Genomic DNA, 15,472 nt, shown 5'->3' on the forward strand with positions numbered 1-15,472 from the left:
AGAACGAAAATCGTTTTGTTGTGTATACTCAAAAACAAGCAGTCGTGAATGTTGTTCGTGTTTTCAGAATTTATGATTCCCGTAATATTCGTACAAAATTTTATTTGCTTGTCGATAAATGAACCGCCACTAAAATAAAAACCATGGTGTTTCCTAACACTATAGCAGGTCCTTCTTTAAAGGAGAATTAAAAAAAGTAGGTAGCGGTAGGATTTTTTTATTTTTATTTTTTTGTTGCATGGGTGGACGAGCTCACAACCCACCTGGTTTTAAGTGGTTACCGGAGCCCATAGACATCTACAACGAAAATGCCGCCACCCACCCTGAGATATGAGTTTTAAGGTCTCAGTATAGTTACAACGGCTGCCCCACCCTTCAAACCGAAACGCATTACTGCTTCACAGCAGAAATAGACAGGATGGTAGTACCTACCCGTGCGGACTCACAAGAGGTCCTACCACCAGTAAGAAATTGGTAACTGGTGGTAAAAACAAAAGGTTAAGCCCCTAACGTTGCCAATGTGCGTGAGTTGGGATAACCAATCGCCACCAGAAGTGTAACTACCCGTCTGCCGACTACAACAACAGGAAAAGAAGATGAATCATTTTCAATTAAGATCTACTGTCGCTAAAAATAGATCAGCTTCAATTAATTTCAAAATTGATAAGCATTTTGATTATAGCCTTAAAACCGGAGCGCTTTATCGCTTCGTGACATTGGCAGTGGCAGTTGGCTTAGCCTGTGTATGCCCAGAATATGTGCTACAAAACTGTTTGTGTGTAAAAGGACATTTTTGGACTTGAATTCTCCAAGGAACACCCCTGTTTCGACAACGGTAGACAATAAAACGTTAAAATCTCCCAAAAGAGAAATTATTGGGATACTTTTGTTTTCGTAACTCCAAACAACGAAATATGCTTGTTAAATGGGGTTTTGGGACTTGAAGAAAACGAGGATTTTAAATAAAAGTCATAAAATGCTAAAAATAATTTTTCAACTAGATACTACCAATGTATACCGCAAACCAGTCGTGCCTTTTGTTTTAAAGGGCGAAACAGTTGCTATACAATGCAATTGCGACAAAATGGTCAATTGCAATATTTATTAGTTGTGACCTCTGAGACTTATTTATTAGTTGAACCGGCACCTGATTAGTCCTGAGTTTGTTCGGTCGTGAACGTAATAGAACATAAACATATACAGCATAAACTTAAATTCGATGAGAAAGACGAAGAACATTGAAAAACCGAAGCTATGAGGCAGAACATTGGCCACTAAACACCCGCAGTAACGTACATTGTGACAATGTTTCTAAACAATTTCTTTTTAAAGAAGCAATCTCGCTCTGAATGGGGTATTCAAAGGCTCCATAAAAAGCAGAACGGTCTTATAAAAGTTCGAATCTAAAAGGACCTAGGAAATCAGCAACTTAGCACGATTTTACGACCCATTTGCGGCTTTCATAAATTCCTTCATTTCACACATAATTCGGAATACTAAAATGTAATCTTTGCAGGTATGAATGTAGTAGTAAATTCGGGTGTCCCAATTTTTTTTTCAGGATACAAATGACGCAAGCTTTATGATTCGATGTACTACGATCGTACCTATTTCATTATTTTTCTCGTTTCCACGTCTCGAAAACCGAAGATTAAATTAAATTGTGAATGTTCTTAAATATGCGTAAAATAATTTCTGAATGATATGAAGGATATGACAAGAATCATTTTGTAGACATTATCGTTTTAGAATTTCAAGAATCTGTGTTTTGCTTCTTAGCGGGCGATGAATAATTTATAAATAAATTATTTAATTAATTTGTAATCTATTAATATATGAGTTTATTTGTTAATTAAATTCACACATTTCGTTAGTAATATCATTGTGTAAGATGTGTGAAGGGCACTTCTAACACTGCATGCAGTTTGTACTAGTTTTTGAACATAGCCTGGTAAGTCAGCTAAGATTGTGCTACAATGTAACATGATTGAGGAAGTTGCGCGATGAACAAAATTCATGTCCAGAAGTTGATAAATGTTGAAGATACCAACCGACAATTTTAAGAGTAGTGGTTATTATACATGAATGCGATGTTTAAGATTCTGACCGTATGCTTTTATAATAATTTGTAGGTCAGAAGAAACCGCCGCCCACTTTGTTTAGAAGTCGTGATTGAGACGTCGTGGCCTACAAGATAAGACGTCCGGTGCATTCGTGTTGAAGCGATGCACCGGTGTTCGAATCCCACCAATTTTCTTAATGAAATCCGTACTCAGCAAATGTTCACGATTGACTTCCACGGTGAAGGAATAACATCGTGTAATAAAAATCAAACGACCTCTTGTGAGTCCACGCGGGTAGGTACCACCACCCTGCCTATTTCTGCCGCGAAGTAGTAATGCGTTTCGGGGTGAAGGGTATGGCAGCCGTTGTAACTATACTTGAGATTTTAGAACTTATATCTCAAGGTGGGTGGCGCATTTACGTTGTAGATGTCTATGGGTTCCAGTAACCACTTAACACCAGGGGGGCTGTGAGCTCGTCCACCAATCTAAGCAATAAAAAAAAAAAAAAAATACGCTAGATCGGCAATTTGAACATCTAACAGCTATTTTACCAATTTAAACGCAACGCATGATTGATTATATAGGGTGCTTATCTATGCGGGCACACATTATCCTTTACAACTAATACATAATTTGGCATTTTTTACATTTGCTACTGATGTTATTTTCATTTATTTATGGTGGTAATATTTGCGGGCACGTGTTAGATAAATATTTAATGCTAGAGCACTCGACACCTGGCATAGTGGCATTACTTGGTGAGAGTACAGAGGCAGTCTCACCCATTGGTGCTAAAATGGTAACTCAAAGTGAATAACAATATCTATATTGCTTCTGAACTTCTAATAAGATTGAATTCGTTCTTGATTAAGTTTTTAATTGATTTGTAAATGTCCATATCCAACTGAATATTAGGATACTTACTATAGCCCAATAATACCCCAACGCGGATGGTGCTACCGCCCCTTTTGACACCAGGTCGAAACCTCAATTAGTGGTATAGTTTTCTGCCGTTCAAAACGAAATCCATGAATGCTTTACAATCGTCTGTGGCAAAACTCATACACACTACCAGAAAGCTTAGATACAAACTTTTATATTTTTCCAGATTGAATATAATTGGATTGATTGGACACGGAGATTTTTCATCGTGGAAGTCGTTGGTGTTACATAAGTATATTCCTAATTTTGAAATATCCTGACAATTTTTCCACGCAAAGTAATCTCTATAATATTTTACGCACGCGTTCATATTATTTAGGAATATTTTCGCTCGAAGCCTCCGCGTGCGTATAACGACGGTCCCGGGTGACTCTAAATTAATTTCCTTATTTAGATATATGGACACATGTTGCGGTGGGACTCTTCTACTCTCTTATTTAACTGAACTAGGCACAGCCTTCGATTTGGTTCATACATATTCAAAGAAATTGCTATTAATATATCGAAAAAACTTTAGTCTTATTAAAAACTGCTAAGTTAAAAAAATTAAATAAATTGCTCATGTCAATTAGTTGTTAGAAAATTTATTGTTTATACATAATTTTGGCATAAAACATTTAGGTTCGTGTTTTTAATCAACCCCGGGTAAACCTTCAGAAGATGTAAAGTTCCCTTCAGAAATTGTACAACAAATAAAATAAACACGAGACTAAGCCATTTTGTTTCTTTTTGTAGAAACAGAAGCGGCGCAATTTCATGAAATCAATTTATATTTTTGTCACGCAAAATACATGAACATATTCTTGGTGCTCTCGTTTTTTCTGTGGACGATAATTGTATATAGAAAATGAGAAAATGAGCTAAGGGAATTGAGTAATTGAATAAAATACATTTCCTTGTGGTAAATTGAACAATAATTTCGATATAAGAAACGAACTATCAGGTACAGGAATGTATTAAGACTTTTCTTTTCGCTTTATTATTAAATTATAGCTCACAGTGATTAATAACTTAAATGTAACCATTATCCTGATATTATTTCATTAACGCAAATATAGATCATAAAATCTATTGGAAGACTACACTTTTCGGTTAGGAGAGATAATGGCTAAATAGGATTAACCGACAAAGTGAAAAGTTATCGTAATTGTGCGAAGTTTTTTAGAAGGTAATACATAAGTATTCATTTTATAAGAACTTGATGGATTTTCAACAGTTTCAACCAACTCAAAAGTTTACACTGTTTATTTCTGACGAGTAACACTCTAAGAGAAACAATTAATCGTGAACTTCGGAGAAGCGAAAATGTCTACCGATGGCTTCAAAAGGATTAATGAAGATGTATCTAAAAAGTTTGGGGTATCCGTTAAATTTTCCGTTTTCTTCAAGCTCGTGCTGATTTTGCATACATAAATAACTATGCTTTGAAGTACACTCGGCTGGTGCTAGGGAGTCTTATGAGCCCACATCGATAGGTAACACCACCCTGCGCCTTTCTATCGTGAAACAGTAAAGCACAATCAAGACTTAGCCCTCACGTTTTATGGTTGGTGATAGATTTTTCATTATGATATCTGTTGTTCGGTAACTACTAGGGTACAGGGGCGCCCGGTACTCGATTGTTGGTCCAGTAGAAAAGCGGCCCAAGGTAGCTTCCTAGCGCTGCCTACGTTGTGTCTCTTCGGAGACGACGTCCTTCGGGATTTTCCCGGAGATAAAATCCCGTCCTATCACCAGGACGGGTACCGGCGAAGGCGGACTATCGACGCGCACTGCGGTACCGCAAGCCGGTGTGGTGGAGCTCGATGGGGCTTAGCCGGTAGTCCGTTTTGCTTGGTGGGTGTCTCACGTGCCTCTCTCAAAGCGCAGTCTCCTGGAAGAAATTGAAGGAGGAAGAGGACCTCGGTCTTCCTCTTCCTCTTCGCTCCTCCTCGACCAGGTACCCGTAAATGGATTCCTCAGCGTAAAAAAATGTCAGGTAGCTACTTAACACAATATAGGCCGAGAGCTTGTTAGCCTGTCTAAGCTTTAAAAAAAGCGTAATACAGTCAGTCACAACAGGGCACGACTAAAGAAGGAGGAATGTGTCAGTCTGAGTCTTCAATCTAGTTTGTACATACAAACCAAAATTTCAAGAAGGCATTACTGAATGATTCTGTGGCTTTTCCTTATTGATTACCTCATGATTGGTATTGTGAATTAACAGAAACAAATTTGTAGTTCATAAACATTTATTAATATATTAATCATTTTCCATATTCCATTACAAGTAATAAGTAAATTATCATATTCCATTTTCAGGAACGTACAATAAGAAGCTACGTATAGAAGATTTCTACTAGGCTGCAATACCATACATATCTATACCCCCTGTACGAGAGTCGCGTACATTCAAAATTCCATTATTTTATATGTATTATGTATTGACATTTAATAGATATTAAGAACCTAAGTTGCCAATCGCAAATACATGTGGCGATGTTATCCAAAGGCGTGTTTCTTCACCAAGTTTCATTTAAATCGATATTCACTTATAGACTAAAACATTTATGATTATTTTTTTTTTTTTTTTCTATTTTGTAATGTCATCTACTTCCTATTGACATAAGTTTACCACCAATATTTAGCTTCTACTGATTTACTCAACTACTGTTAGCTTACTTAACTCTACATACATACATATGATAGAATAGTGGAACTGCCTCCGAGCTTGCGAATCTTCAAGGAAAACGGAAACAGGAGTAAAGAATATAATAAGACTCCTCGCCGGGGGCAGTTGCCGAGGTCTGTTTGACCGAGTACAAGCGTCAGGGCGTACTGATTGGGCAATAAGGCTGGGTGATTGCCCAACCACGTAAGCGGACACTCGATCAACCAGAGCAAGCGCGAATTAACAAAACGAAAACAACAATCAAACAGAATTTCATTTTCAAAATTTTTGTATATTTATAAGTGTTCCAAAAATATTTCAAAACTAAAATCTAAGTCCCTGTTTTTTAATTTGAATTTAACTAAATTGAACTACTTAAAATAATTAAGGACTAAATGAAGGAATAGAACGGGAAAATAAGAACGCAACGGGTCCGTTTTGTGTTGGCGAATGTTGTGGCTTCCGGTGGAGCGGCGGTCAAGTCGGCTGGCTGGAGTTGGTCGCCGCTTCAGAGGAGCTCCGGTCGTTGTCTCCTACCCCCACTTCTGGAAGAGCCCCATGCGCTGGCAGCGGCAGTTAGAGCCCCAGAGGTTACAGCGGCAGGAGGACGAGTGGCAGCAGTCGCCCGGTCGATGGTCGCAGTTGCCGCCGCGCCGCACACAGGCACGCCTGAAAACGTAGATCAGCGACGATCGTCTGAAACCACATCACGGAATTGCTAGCCTAAGTTCGTGTTCGTGCTTCGGGAAATGTGCTGATGGGGTGCATGCTTTTAATCAAACGTAATACAAAGTAAAAAAACAATAACACAAAAAAACGGTCGTGTTTTATTAACTTTTCTCAATTAATAAACATTGTAAACTAAACGGGTAATAAAAGTAATAACATTTATCATATACAAGGACGTTTGTCGCGTGTTGGTGTGATAACACAATTTGCACAGAAAACACGGCCGAACAAAGATTATCTATTTAAATATATGTATTTCTTCTGTGCGCATGTTAGTCATTGAATTGATCTTGTTTGGTTTTTTGAATAGGTCTCTATTTAATTTAGATTTTTAATTCAATCAGGTAGGTGGCGTCGAGGCGCTCTGTATTTTATTTATTTATTTTTAAAGCCTGACAACATCTGCGGCTGCTAGTAATGTGTACATTATAAACAAATAATACATTCCTTTACCTGCGATAACTAATCGTTACTCCCGTTTCTTTTGGACTAGTAGGAATATAAAAAAAAGACTCACTTCCCTACATCCTGTAACAACTGCAAATCGGCTGGATCCTCCCCGTAGTCAGGCAAGTTCACTTCCAGATCATCGTCTCCTGTTAAAGATTGCATTTAAATGTAAGTTAAGCAATGCTTAATTATTAGACCGGCAATAATTATGATAGTGATAACTGATTATGTTAAGTCTTGAGGTTGAGGTCCCTTGTTGAGGTTGAAGATGACTGGTTCGCAGAAATAGGCCGCAAGGATGACACGAACAGAAAGCGATTCGAATACAGTTGGCAATAATTATGGCATAGAATGCATTTTAGGACAATGTCGCCGCGGTACCAGCTGATTCAAACATGATTAATTATTATAGAACAATGATTTGTATTTTCATTAAGATTACCTCGGTAAACAGTCATATGCTTAATTATTAATTAATTTATTAGTATTCGGCTTTATTGTTTTGTCAACATTGGCTGCTTGCAACACTTTGCTGCCGATTTTCGGAGATAAAATAGCAAATATAAACTCTGATCGTTTAAAAATTAAAAACATATCAATGCTTTGTTTCATTGCTTTTGTTTTGCTAAAACTTTCCAGTTTGAAAATAGCTACACTCTTAGAAGTTCGCTTTGTGATATAATTATGACATAAGACTTTGTGAGCTACAGCACAGAACCAATGACTAGAATAAGATTAATCATTGTCCTGCTTTATTTCCGATAGATATAATGACGCGTGAAACAGCATCGAGTTAGAATTAATGAATCTCCATTAGATGACTTTGCCTTATGGTCAATTTTTTATGGTTTGCTTGTAAATACACATTTTTTTTTCCAGTTTATATTAAAGTAGTTATTTGTTCTCCGACTCATGTGAAGGTTATACTGTGTTATTTTATTTGTACAGCAAAATTTCTCGTTAAAATAAACTTTGTCAGCTAAGCTTGAAGAGTAAAGGCAATGCGGAGAACAATAAACCTGCACGGACCAAAGCTAGTATGTCCTATGTCCAGTTTTATGGGTACCAAAAAGTTCACACGATACAAGAGCAAATAACTATACTATGTTGCACTGTATTTGGTATACTGGTAGAGTTAACATTGTTATTTATATTTTGACATTCAACAAGTGTGTTATGCTGACATCTAAGTTGAAATAAATGATTTTGAATTTGAATTTGAATTGAATTTGAATTTCAGGAAACAAAAATCATCAAAAAATAACCATTTCGATATTAAATGATGCGCGTTCGATAAATAAATATTTATTCTCTCCTCAAGTTGTTGACATCATTACATTTTATAAGCAAGTCGGTAACAAATATTTACAGTCTCCGGATTACGTTTATCTTTCTCAATGAGTTGATTTTATTTTACTGTTTTTCATCGAAATGTTAGAGTTACTTGATTTATGGTTGTACTTGGAGTTTTACCCGTTGAATTCCCTTCCGTAATATCCCGAAGAAGGAATTTTATCGTATTTAAACGAAGGATTGAGATTGTTGAAATAACTTTGAACGCTTTGAGATAATCTCAAGTCAAAATATTTAAGCGTTGTTGAGAATCAAAGAGTAAATAAAATTGCTTCCGAATAATTTAAGTTTTTAAGGGCCGTATAATGTAAATGTTCTTACGGGCGCTAATTAGCTAACTTTTTATTTTATTTACCATAGTTGCCTAGATGAGCTCACAGTCATTACAATCCAAATGTTAATTTAAATCGTTTGGTGAGGTTCACGTCTAATTTTATTGTAATACTAGCTGTACCCGTCCGCTTCGCTGGGCATTTAAAATTACCATTATTATTTCTCACCCCCACAGATTCTCATCATTAACGCCCCTTCAACTGGTGTAGGGAGTCCAACCCTCATATAAATATTAGCCTATCCATTAAGTACATGTATTTTCTACATGGATACCAAGTTTCAAGTCAATCGGATGCATGGTTCGGTATTTATAACAAAATATCCGTAAAAACCACTGTAGATTTATATATTAGTATAGATTAACTTGAAATAACCTTAGAGCTTTGTTACCTAATTCTAAATAACAGAAAAGCAAAATGTTGTCAAACCATTTTGATATTGGAAAAATAATGGATATGTATAACCATCCTGCTATGACTGTTGCGAAGGAGTTATTTGTGTTCCAGTTCGAAGGGTGAGACAGACGTTTAACAGTAGTTTCCACCTCATGCTTCAAAATGGGCAGCGACGTTTTGATGTCTATGGGTCTAATAGTACTTAATATCACACGAGTCCTAAGCTCGTCCACCAATTTCCCAAGACAAACCTGCGTTTTTTTTTTATTGCTTAGATGGGTGGACGAGCTCACAGCCCACCTGGTGTTAAGTGGCTACTGGAACCCATAGACATCTACAACGTAAATGCGCCACCCACCTTGAGATATAAGTTCTAAGGTCTCAAGTATAGTTACAACGGCTGCCCCACCCTTCAACCCGAACGCATTTCGGCTTCACGGCAGAAATAGGCAGGGTGGTGGTACCTACCCGCGCGGACTCACAAGAGGTCCTACCACCAGTAAAGAGCTGTTGCCTGTGCCAGTAAAGAGCTAAACAGCGCGTCGTATTTGTCCCGGATGTGACGTTAGAAGATTCCACTCACCGGGATCAATATAAGAGGCATGAGCCCATTCTGCTAGCAGGACGACCGCAAGCGCCAGAAGAAAGGCGCCGGCGCGCGGCATGTTGCCTACGCACCTTCCGCTGCTTTCCTACAAGAAACACAACAACACATCAACTTTTAATCATCTACTTCAATTTATTTTTTTATTTTTATGGCTCGGATGGTTGAAGGAGCTCGCAGCCCACCTGATGTTATGTGGTTACTGGAGCCCATAGACATCTACAACGTAAATGCGCCACCCACCTTGAGATATAAGTTCTAAGTTCTCAGTATAGTTACAACGGCTACCCCACCCTTCAAATCGAAACGCTTCACGGTAGAAATAGGTAGGGTGGTGTTACCGTTCCCGTGTGGACTCACAAGAGGTACACATACCATCAGTAAGAAAGAAAAAAAAAATACATCAACTTCTGTTCATGATAGCCTGTGAGGTATATCTGAGATATACTATTTTAAACACAACCATAAATCATCGGTAGGCACGAATTGCGGGAACCCTGGCCGATGTAGTTCACGTTTCCGGAAGGCTTGTCTTGGACTCCGTAGACAACTTAATCAGAAGACTATAGACGGCGCAGGAATATATTTTCTGAGTTCCCTCCTGGCAAAGCGTGAAACAGCGAAATTTGAAATGGCGCTTAGCGACAGACTGAGAAGAGTTGACGTCAAAAGGAACACAAACATGATGCCAAGCGTATCATTTGCAAATATGAAATGCGACCAACGTTTTGAGCGACCTACGTGATAGTGCCTATAATAATTACGGCAAAACCCCCATTCTACACATTTATTTTGCGAAGCCATCATGCCGGCCTCAAGGATGGGATAGTCGTTATTAGACAATACAATTGAGAATTTGACACAATGTCTCAAGATAGTTTGTGAGCTACTTGAAAAAGCAAAGAGGTAGAGTGAAGCCTACTCCAACCTTCCCAGGTTAAAGTAAAGAAATCTAAGAACCTAAGCTACAGCCATCTTAATTTGGCCTAATTGCCGAACATTTCTAAGGAGGTCAAACGTCAGGTCCATAGCCGTTTATAACAATTGGTTTTTTTTTTTTTTTTCCTGCCTAAGCTGAGAGCCTTGAGAGGCTATTTCAGCGTAACCCTAACTTTTGTAGGTGAGCTCACGGGGCTCAAACCTGATGACGTTGCTAACACGAACCCTAGCAAGAGCCGTGCTTCGCAAAATCTACCACCGGATCGGAAACGCGACCCACTGAGAAGATCCGGCGAGAAACTCAGTGGGCTGTGTCTGAGAGTTAATTTACTCGTCGAGCCCTTCGTCGCAAGCGACGGGTTCGACGAGAACGGTGACCGGTGCTTGAAGTACCTAGAAGCACCGTTAGTGGATCGGGAGGATCCGAGATGACGTGTTTTGGGCGACGTCGACTGCTTTCCATTCTGTCCGCAGGATCGGGAATGTAGCTACCGGCGGCCACGATGAGAGAGTTCTCGTGTCGTGCCGCTTTATCGAAGTGGCACAATTGGAAAATTGTGCCTATATTTTTTATAACCAGTCATATTAGAACTATTTATTATATAAATGCTTAATGTGCCATCTTACAGGAAAGGGCAACAAAAACTTCGTGTTATGTTTTCCAAAAACTATATATTCTCAGTACTCTCCGTATTTATGTAGTTCACGTACAAGGACACAGTAACGCTTTCACAGTAATACAGCTTAACGTCACTCAACTGTGTTACTGTCCCACCAAGAACTATAAAATGTGAGTCACGTGTCTTCTCAATTGTAGCTTTATGGCCACTTGGATTCAAGTAGTGCGTCGTACCGTGGCCTTATTCGTAAATTGGTTTTATTTTACTTAGTAACTAAGTCAACCTTGAATACACGAAAGCTACCGAAAAGGGCAAGATAACCGGAACCTACCCGTACGGGCAGACAGCATGCAGAAACAAGAGGGCAGGAAGTAGGTAGAAATATGTTGCAAATTCTGCACAACACTTAAGACCGCGGTCCACATAAATGTATCTATAATTAAAACTACCCAAAAACAGTTTTGATTATGTGTACGATTCGTGAAAACCATATATACATACAAATACACAATGTAAAATAATAATTATTATTAATAATTTTGCTTCTGTAATTAGTTTTCTAAACTAAAATGCAAAACATTAAGAATTCAAATTTATTTCCGAAACATAATACAAACTAAAAAGAATTTGTAATATAATAATTCAGAACTCGAATATTTGCGCCTTATATTTCAGGAATATCTCGGAATTAACTGAGTTCAAAACCGCGATTTCACGCTTCGAAATGTTAAATCAAAGGACGCCCAAGTAATCAAACTGGCCCTAACTATTTCCCTTTGATCACCGCATAACCTGTTTAATCGTATCTACGGCTCAACGCCTGAATATTGGCATGGGACGTCTGTATTTTAATCGTAAATCTGATTTCGATATCACAAATTATTTTTATGGTCCACTTACAAGTTCGATTTTCTGAACTGGCAGATTTAATATTCTTGTGGTTTTTTTCTCTGGAAGTTGTCTTTTGATTTCTAGTTTTGATGAAACATCCAGATATTTCTTAGAAGCAAAGCGATAAGAAAATCTATATTTTTATAATACATGTTGACAGCCATCCAATTTTGAAATACGTTTATTGATTACGACAGGCTTATTGAATGTATAAATTTTTATAATATATTTTTACTACACGTTCGAAATATATTTATTAATTTTTAATATACATACATCGGAACTCAATGAACTTCATTTCTATTTTGGACTTTATGTTTTAATTGTCAATTATATTATTTCAGTTTTGTTCAACATTTTTATTAAACTGTAATAAATAGTTTTTAGTTAATTTGAAATTAAGCGATTACCGAAGCGACGCATCGAGACCATAGTGTGAATCATGGTGCCATGTTCCAAATGCGAAATCCAAGTTGAAATCCTATTGAAATGTTGACGAAAATACTGGAACTAGCATGTGAAAATTTTGCCGCTGAATTAAACATGTCAGTTGGAACTTACCCATTGTTGCTAAAGCACTCATTTTTTGCCACACCAAATTCGTCAAATCGCAATTATCGTCCCACAAGATGAACATTAACACAAGTCATGACAAAGTTACCAAATATTTTGTCACCTTCCCGTTTGGATGTGAGAGCAGTGAAAGCGACTGTTACTGCTAGTGGGCTACCCAAAGTTAGCCTAAGCAGTGATTCATCACCGCTGGATCGAAACCAATGGAGATTAGAACGCTACCGGACGTATCACTTTGAGAAGGCGGCACGACATGAAAACACTCTTGTCGTGACCGCCGGTAATTACATACCCGATCCTGTGGACCGAATGGTAAACAGTCGACGTCGGAAGCACTGCCCTTGTTGGGGCCAGTGTTAGCAACACTCCGGTTTGAGCCCCGTGAGCTCACCTACACGTCAAGGAGAACCTGAAATAGCCTCTCAAGGCTATCAGCATAGGTAAGAAAAAAACGGTGTATTTTTTGGACGTATTTCTTGGACCCCCGGTGGCAAACCGCCTCAAATCAGAGTGTAGTAAGTAATTAATTATATGTAGTAACTAAAATAGTAGGGTTTGCCATCATTTAATCCTTTTACTAAGGTTGAAAGTAAAGGGGAAGCTATAATGAGGGCTAGATTTTCCGTATTTAAGGATTTCTCTAATTGCTCACACACACACTCTCACCCCGAGTTTCTAAAGTTAGAGGATAAGGCCGGCGTTTCATATTTTATACATAGATATAAACGTATCATAAGTAATAACGTGTACGTGCCATTTCTATATTATAACTTTGGAGATATATTAAAATGCATCACTGTATCATTTCACTTTGAGATATTCCAAATATGTGCTTTTCACAAATTGGAATCATAAGTTTTTTCAAATTCAACATATCAACGGGTGAAAGGCTATTGGTATTGGATAGGTTTAGCCGACATTTTTGCATTTTTTCAGGAGAGCCATTTAAAGTTTAAAATTTGGAAAAAATATCATGAAAAAAAAAAACAATACTTCAGCTATTTGAATCAGATAAACATGATTGGACTTCAATTATTAAAAACATCGAATTCTTGATACTAGTACCAAATAAAATGCACCTTTAATTACAAAGATAAATGTAGCGTATTAACCGAAATGTCGCTTAAACCGAATAGCTTTTAACCTCTCGATATACATATCGACGCTTGAAAGGCAAACGTGACTAAGCGACAATGCGTGAACTTTACACTAGACTAATTTAAAGTTGAAATACCTGAAAATTTTCTATTTTAACGAATCTAGCTGTAAATAAATAAATAAATAAATATTTACTAACAATCACGCCACGTTAACTGGTCCCGTGATAAGTTCGTAGAGAACTTATGTTACAGGTACCAGATAACGGATATAAATGTAAGATTTTTATTATACACATACATATATTTAATAGACATCCATAACCCTGGAAAAGACATTTATATTTATCATACAAATATCTTCCCTTGGCGGGATTCGAACCCGCGACCCCCTTGTGTAGTGACCATGTCACTTACCACTACACCAGACGATCAGACCAGATGTAGGATGGAAATGATTTTAATAGACCTAGAAATATATATTTTTTGCGCATCGAATATGGTTATTGCCTATCATTTATGTACAAAGCAGTTATTGTCGCTTAGTCACGTTTGCCTTTCAAGCGTCGATATGTACACAGCAAAAACAAAGCGTAAGTACTAACAAGTCTAGGCCAAATTAACCCCAACGTTGCTGCTAAACCGGACTACCTGACGCCCAATTTAATTATAGTTCCTAGCTAAAGACCGAACTCAGGGTTTTAGTTTTATTTGGACGTTGATACAAGTTTTTTTTTATTGCTTAGGTGGGTGGACGAGCTCACAGCCCACCTGGTGTTAAGTGGTTACTGGAGCCCATAGACATTTACATCGTAAATGCGCCACCCACCTTGAAATATAAGTTCTAAGGTCTCAGTATAGTTACAACGGCTACCTCACCCTTCAAACCGAAACGCATAACTGCTTCACGGCAGAAATAGGCAGGGCGGTGGTACCTACTCGTGCGGACTCACAAGAGGTCCTACCACCAGTAATTATGCAAATTATAATTTTGCGAGTTTCATTTTTATTACACGATGTTATTCCTTCACCGAGGAAGTCAATCGTGAACATTTGTCACGTACGTATTTCATCAGAAAAATTGGTAGCCGCTTGCGAGATTCGAACACCAGTGCATCGCTAGATACGAATGCATCGGACGTCTTATCCTTTAGGCCACGACGACTACGAAATAGTGTATTAATTAGAGTTACTTAACAACAATTTCATTATATTTCTCATATTGCTAACGTACAAAACTGAAACCCATTTCTATTAGTTAGTTATTCAAAATAGGCATTTTAAGCGCTTTCAGCACAAAAGTAGCTTGGTAGCTAAGTTCTGAGTAGAACCCTTCGGTAAAATAGTATTTTAATGAATAAGGTACTTCTTTACCTTTACTTTCTTGTTTTGATGTGAAACTTACAAGTTTGTTAGCAGATCATAAAAATATTGAAGTATCGTCATCTAATGTGTAAGTTTCTGAGTACGGTCCTGCATATAGATCAGATTTTGCGAAAACTGATCATCTAATACCAAGACGTCGTATTAAAAGCTACTGGAACTCGAACGTTGTAATTATAAGCCTTCGACTCGAACGATAATAAAGTTCAGTTTCGCTAAGGAACAACATTGATTATACATACAAAATATAAATTGTTATTATATTTACTGGTGGTAGGACCTCTTATTAGTCCGAGCAGGTAGGTACCACCGCCCTGCCTATTTCTGTCGTGAAGCAGTAATGCGTTTCGATTTGAAGGGTGGGGCAGTCGTTCTAACTATACTTGAGATCTTAGAACTTATATGAGGTGAGTGGTGCATTTACGTCCTAGATCTCTATGGGCTCCA

At 37.7% G+C, this 15,472-nt stretch overlaps 1 protein-coding gene across 4 annotated transcripts in view; it reads right to left on the reverse strand.

Moving 5' to 3' along the window:
- Window positions 1–5,221: 5,221 nt before the first annotated feature.
- LOC114242736 (xibalbin-1) overlaps window positions 5,222–15,472 on the reverse strand; it is a 481,172-nt gene continuing 470,921 nt past the window's right edge. For 3 of the 4 annotated variants that reach the window (XM_089740050.1, XM_089740049.1, XM_089740052.1), the window contains exons 2-4: window positions 9,502–9,610; window positions 6,905–6,983; window positions 5,222–6,354 (exon numbers count right to left, since the gene is read on the reverse strand). In XM_089740050.1, the coding sequence (XP_089596176.1) occupies window positions 6,192–6,354; window positions 6,905–6,983; window positions 9,502–9,583 (324 nt within the window). In that variant the 5' untranslated portion in view covers window positions 9,584–9,610 and the 3' untranslated portion in view covers window positions 5,222–6,191. The remainder of the gene's footprint in view (window positions 6,355–6,904; window positions 6,984–9,501; window positions 9,611–15,472) is intronic. The other variant, XM_089740051.1, reaches the window with a different exon arrangement.

The sequence above is a fragment of the Bombyx mandarina genome, chromosome A1, assembly GCF_030267445.1.
Source record: "Bombyx mandarina strain Sakado chromosome A1, ASM3026744v2".
Taxonomy (NCBI): domain Eukaryota; kingdom Metazoa; phylum Arthropoda; class Insecta; order Lepidoptera; family Bombycidae; genus Bombyx; species Bombyx mandarina.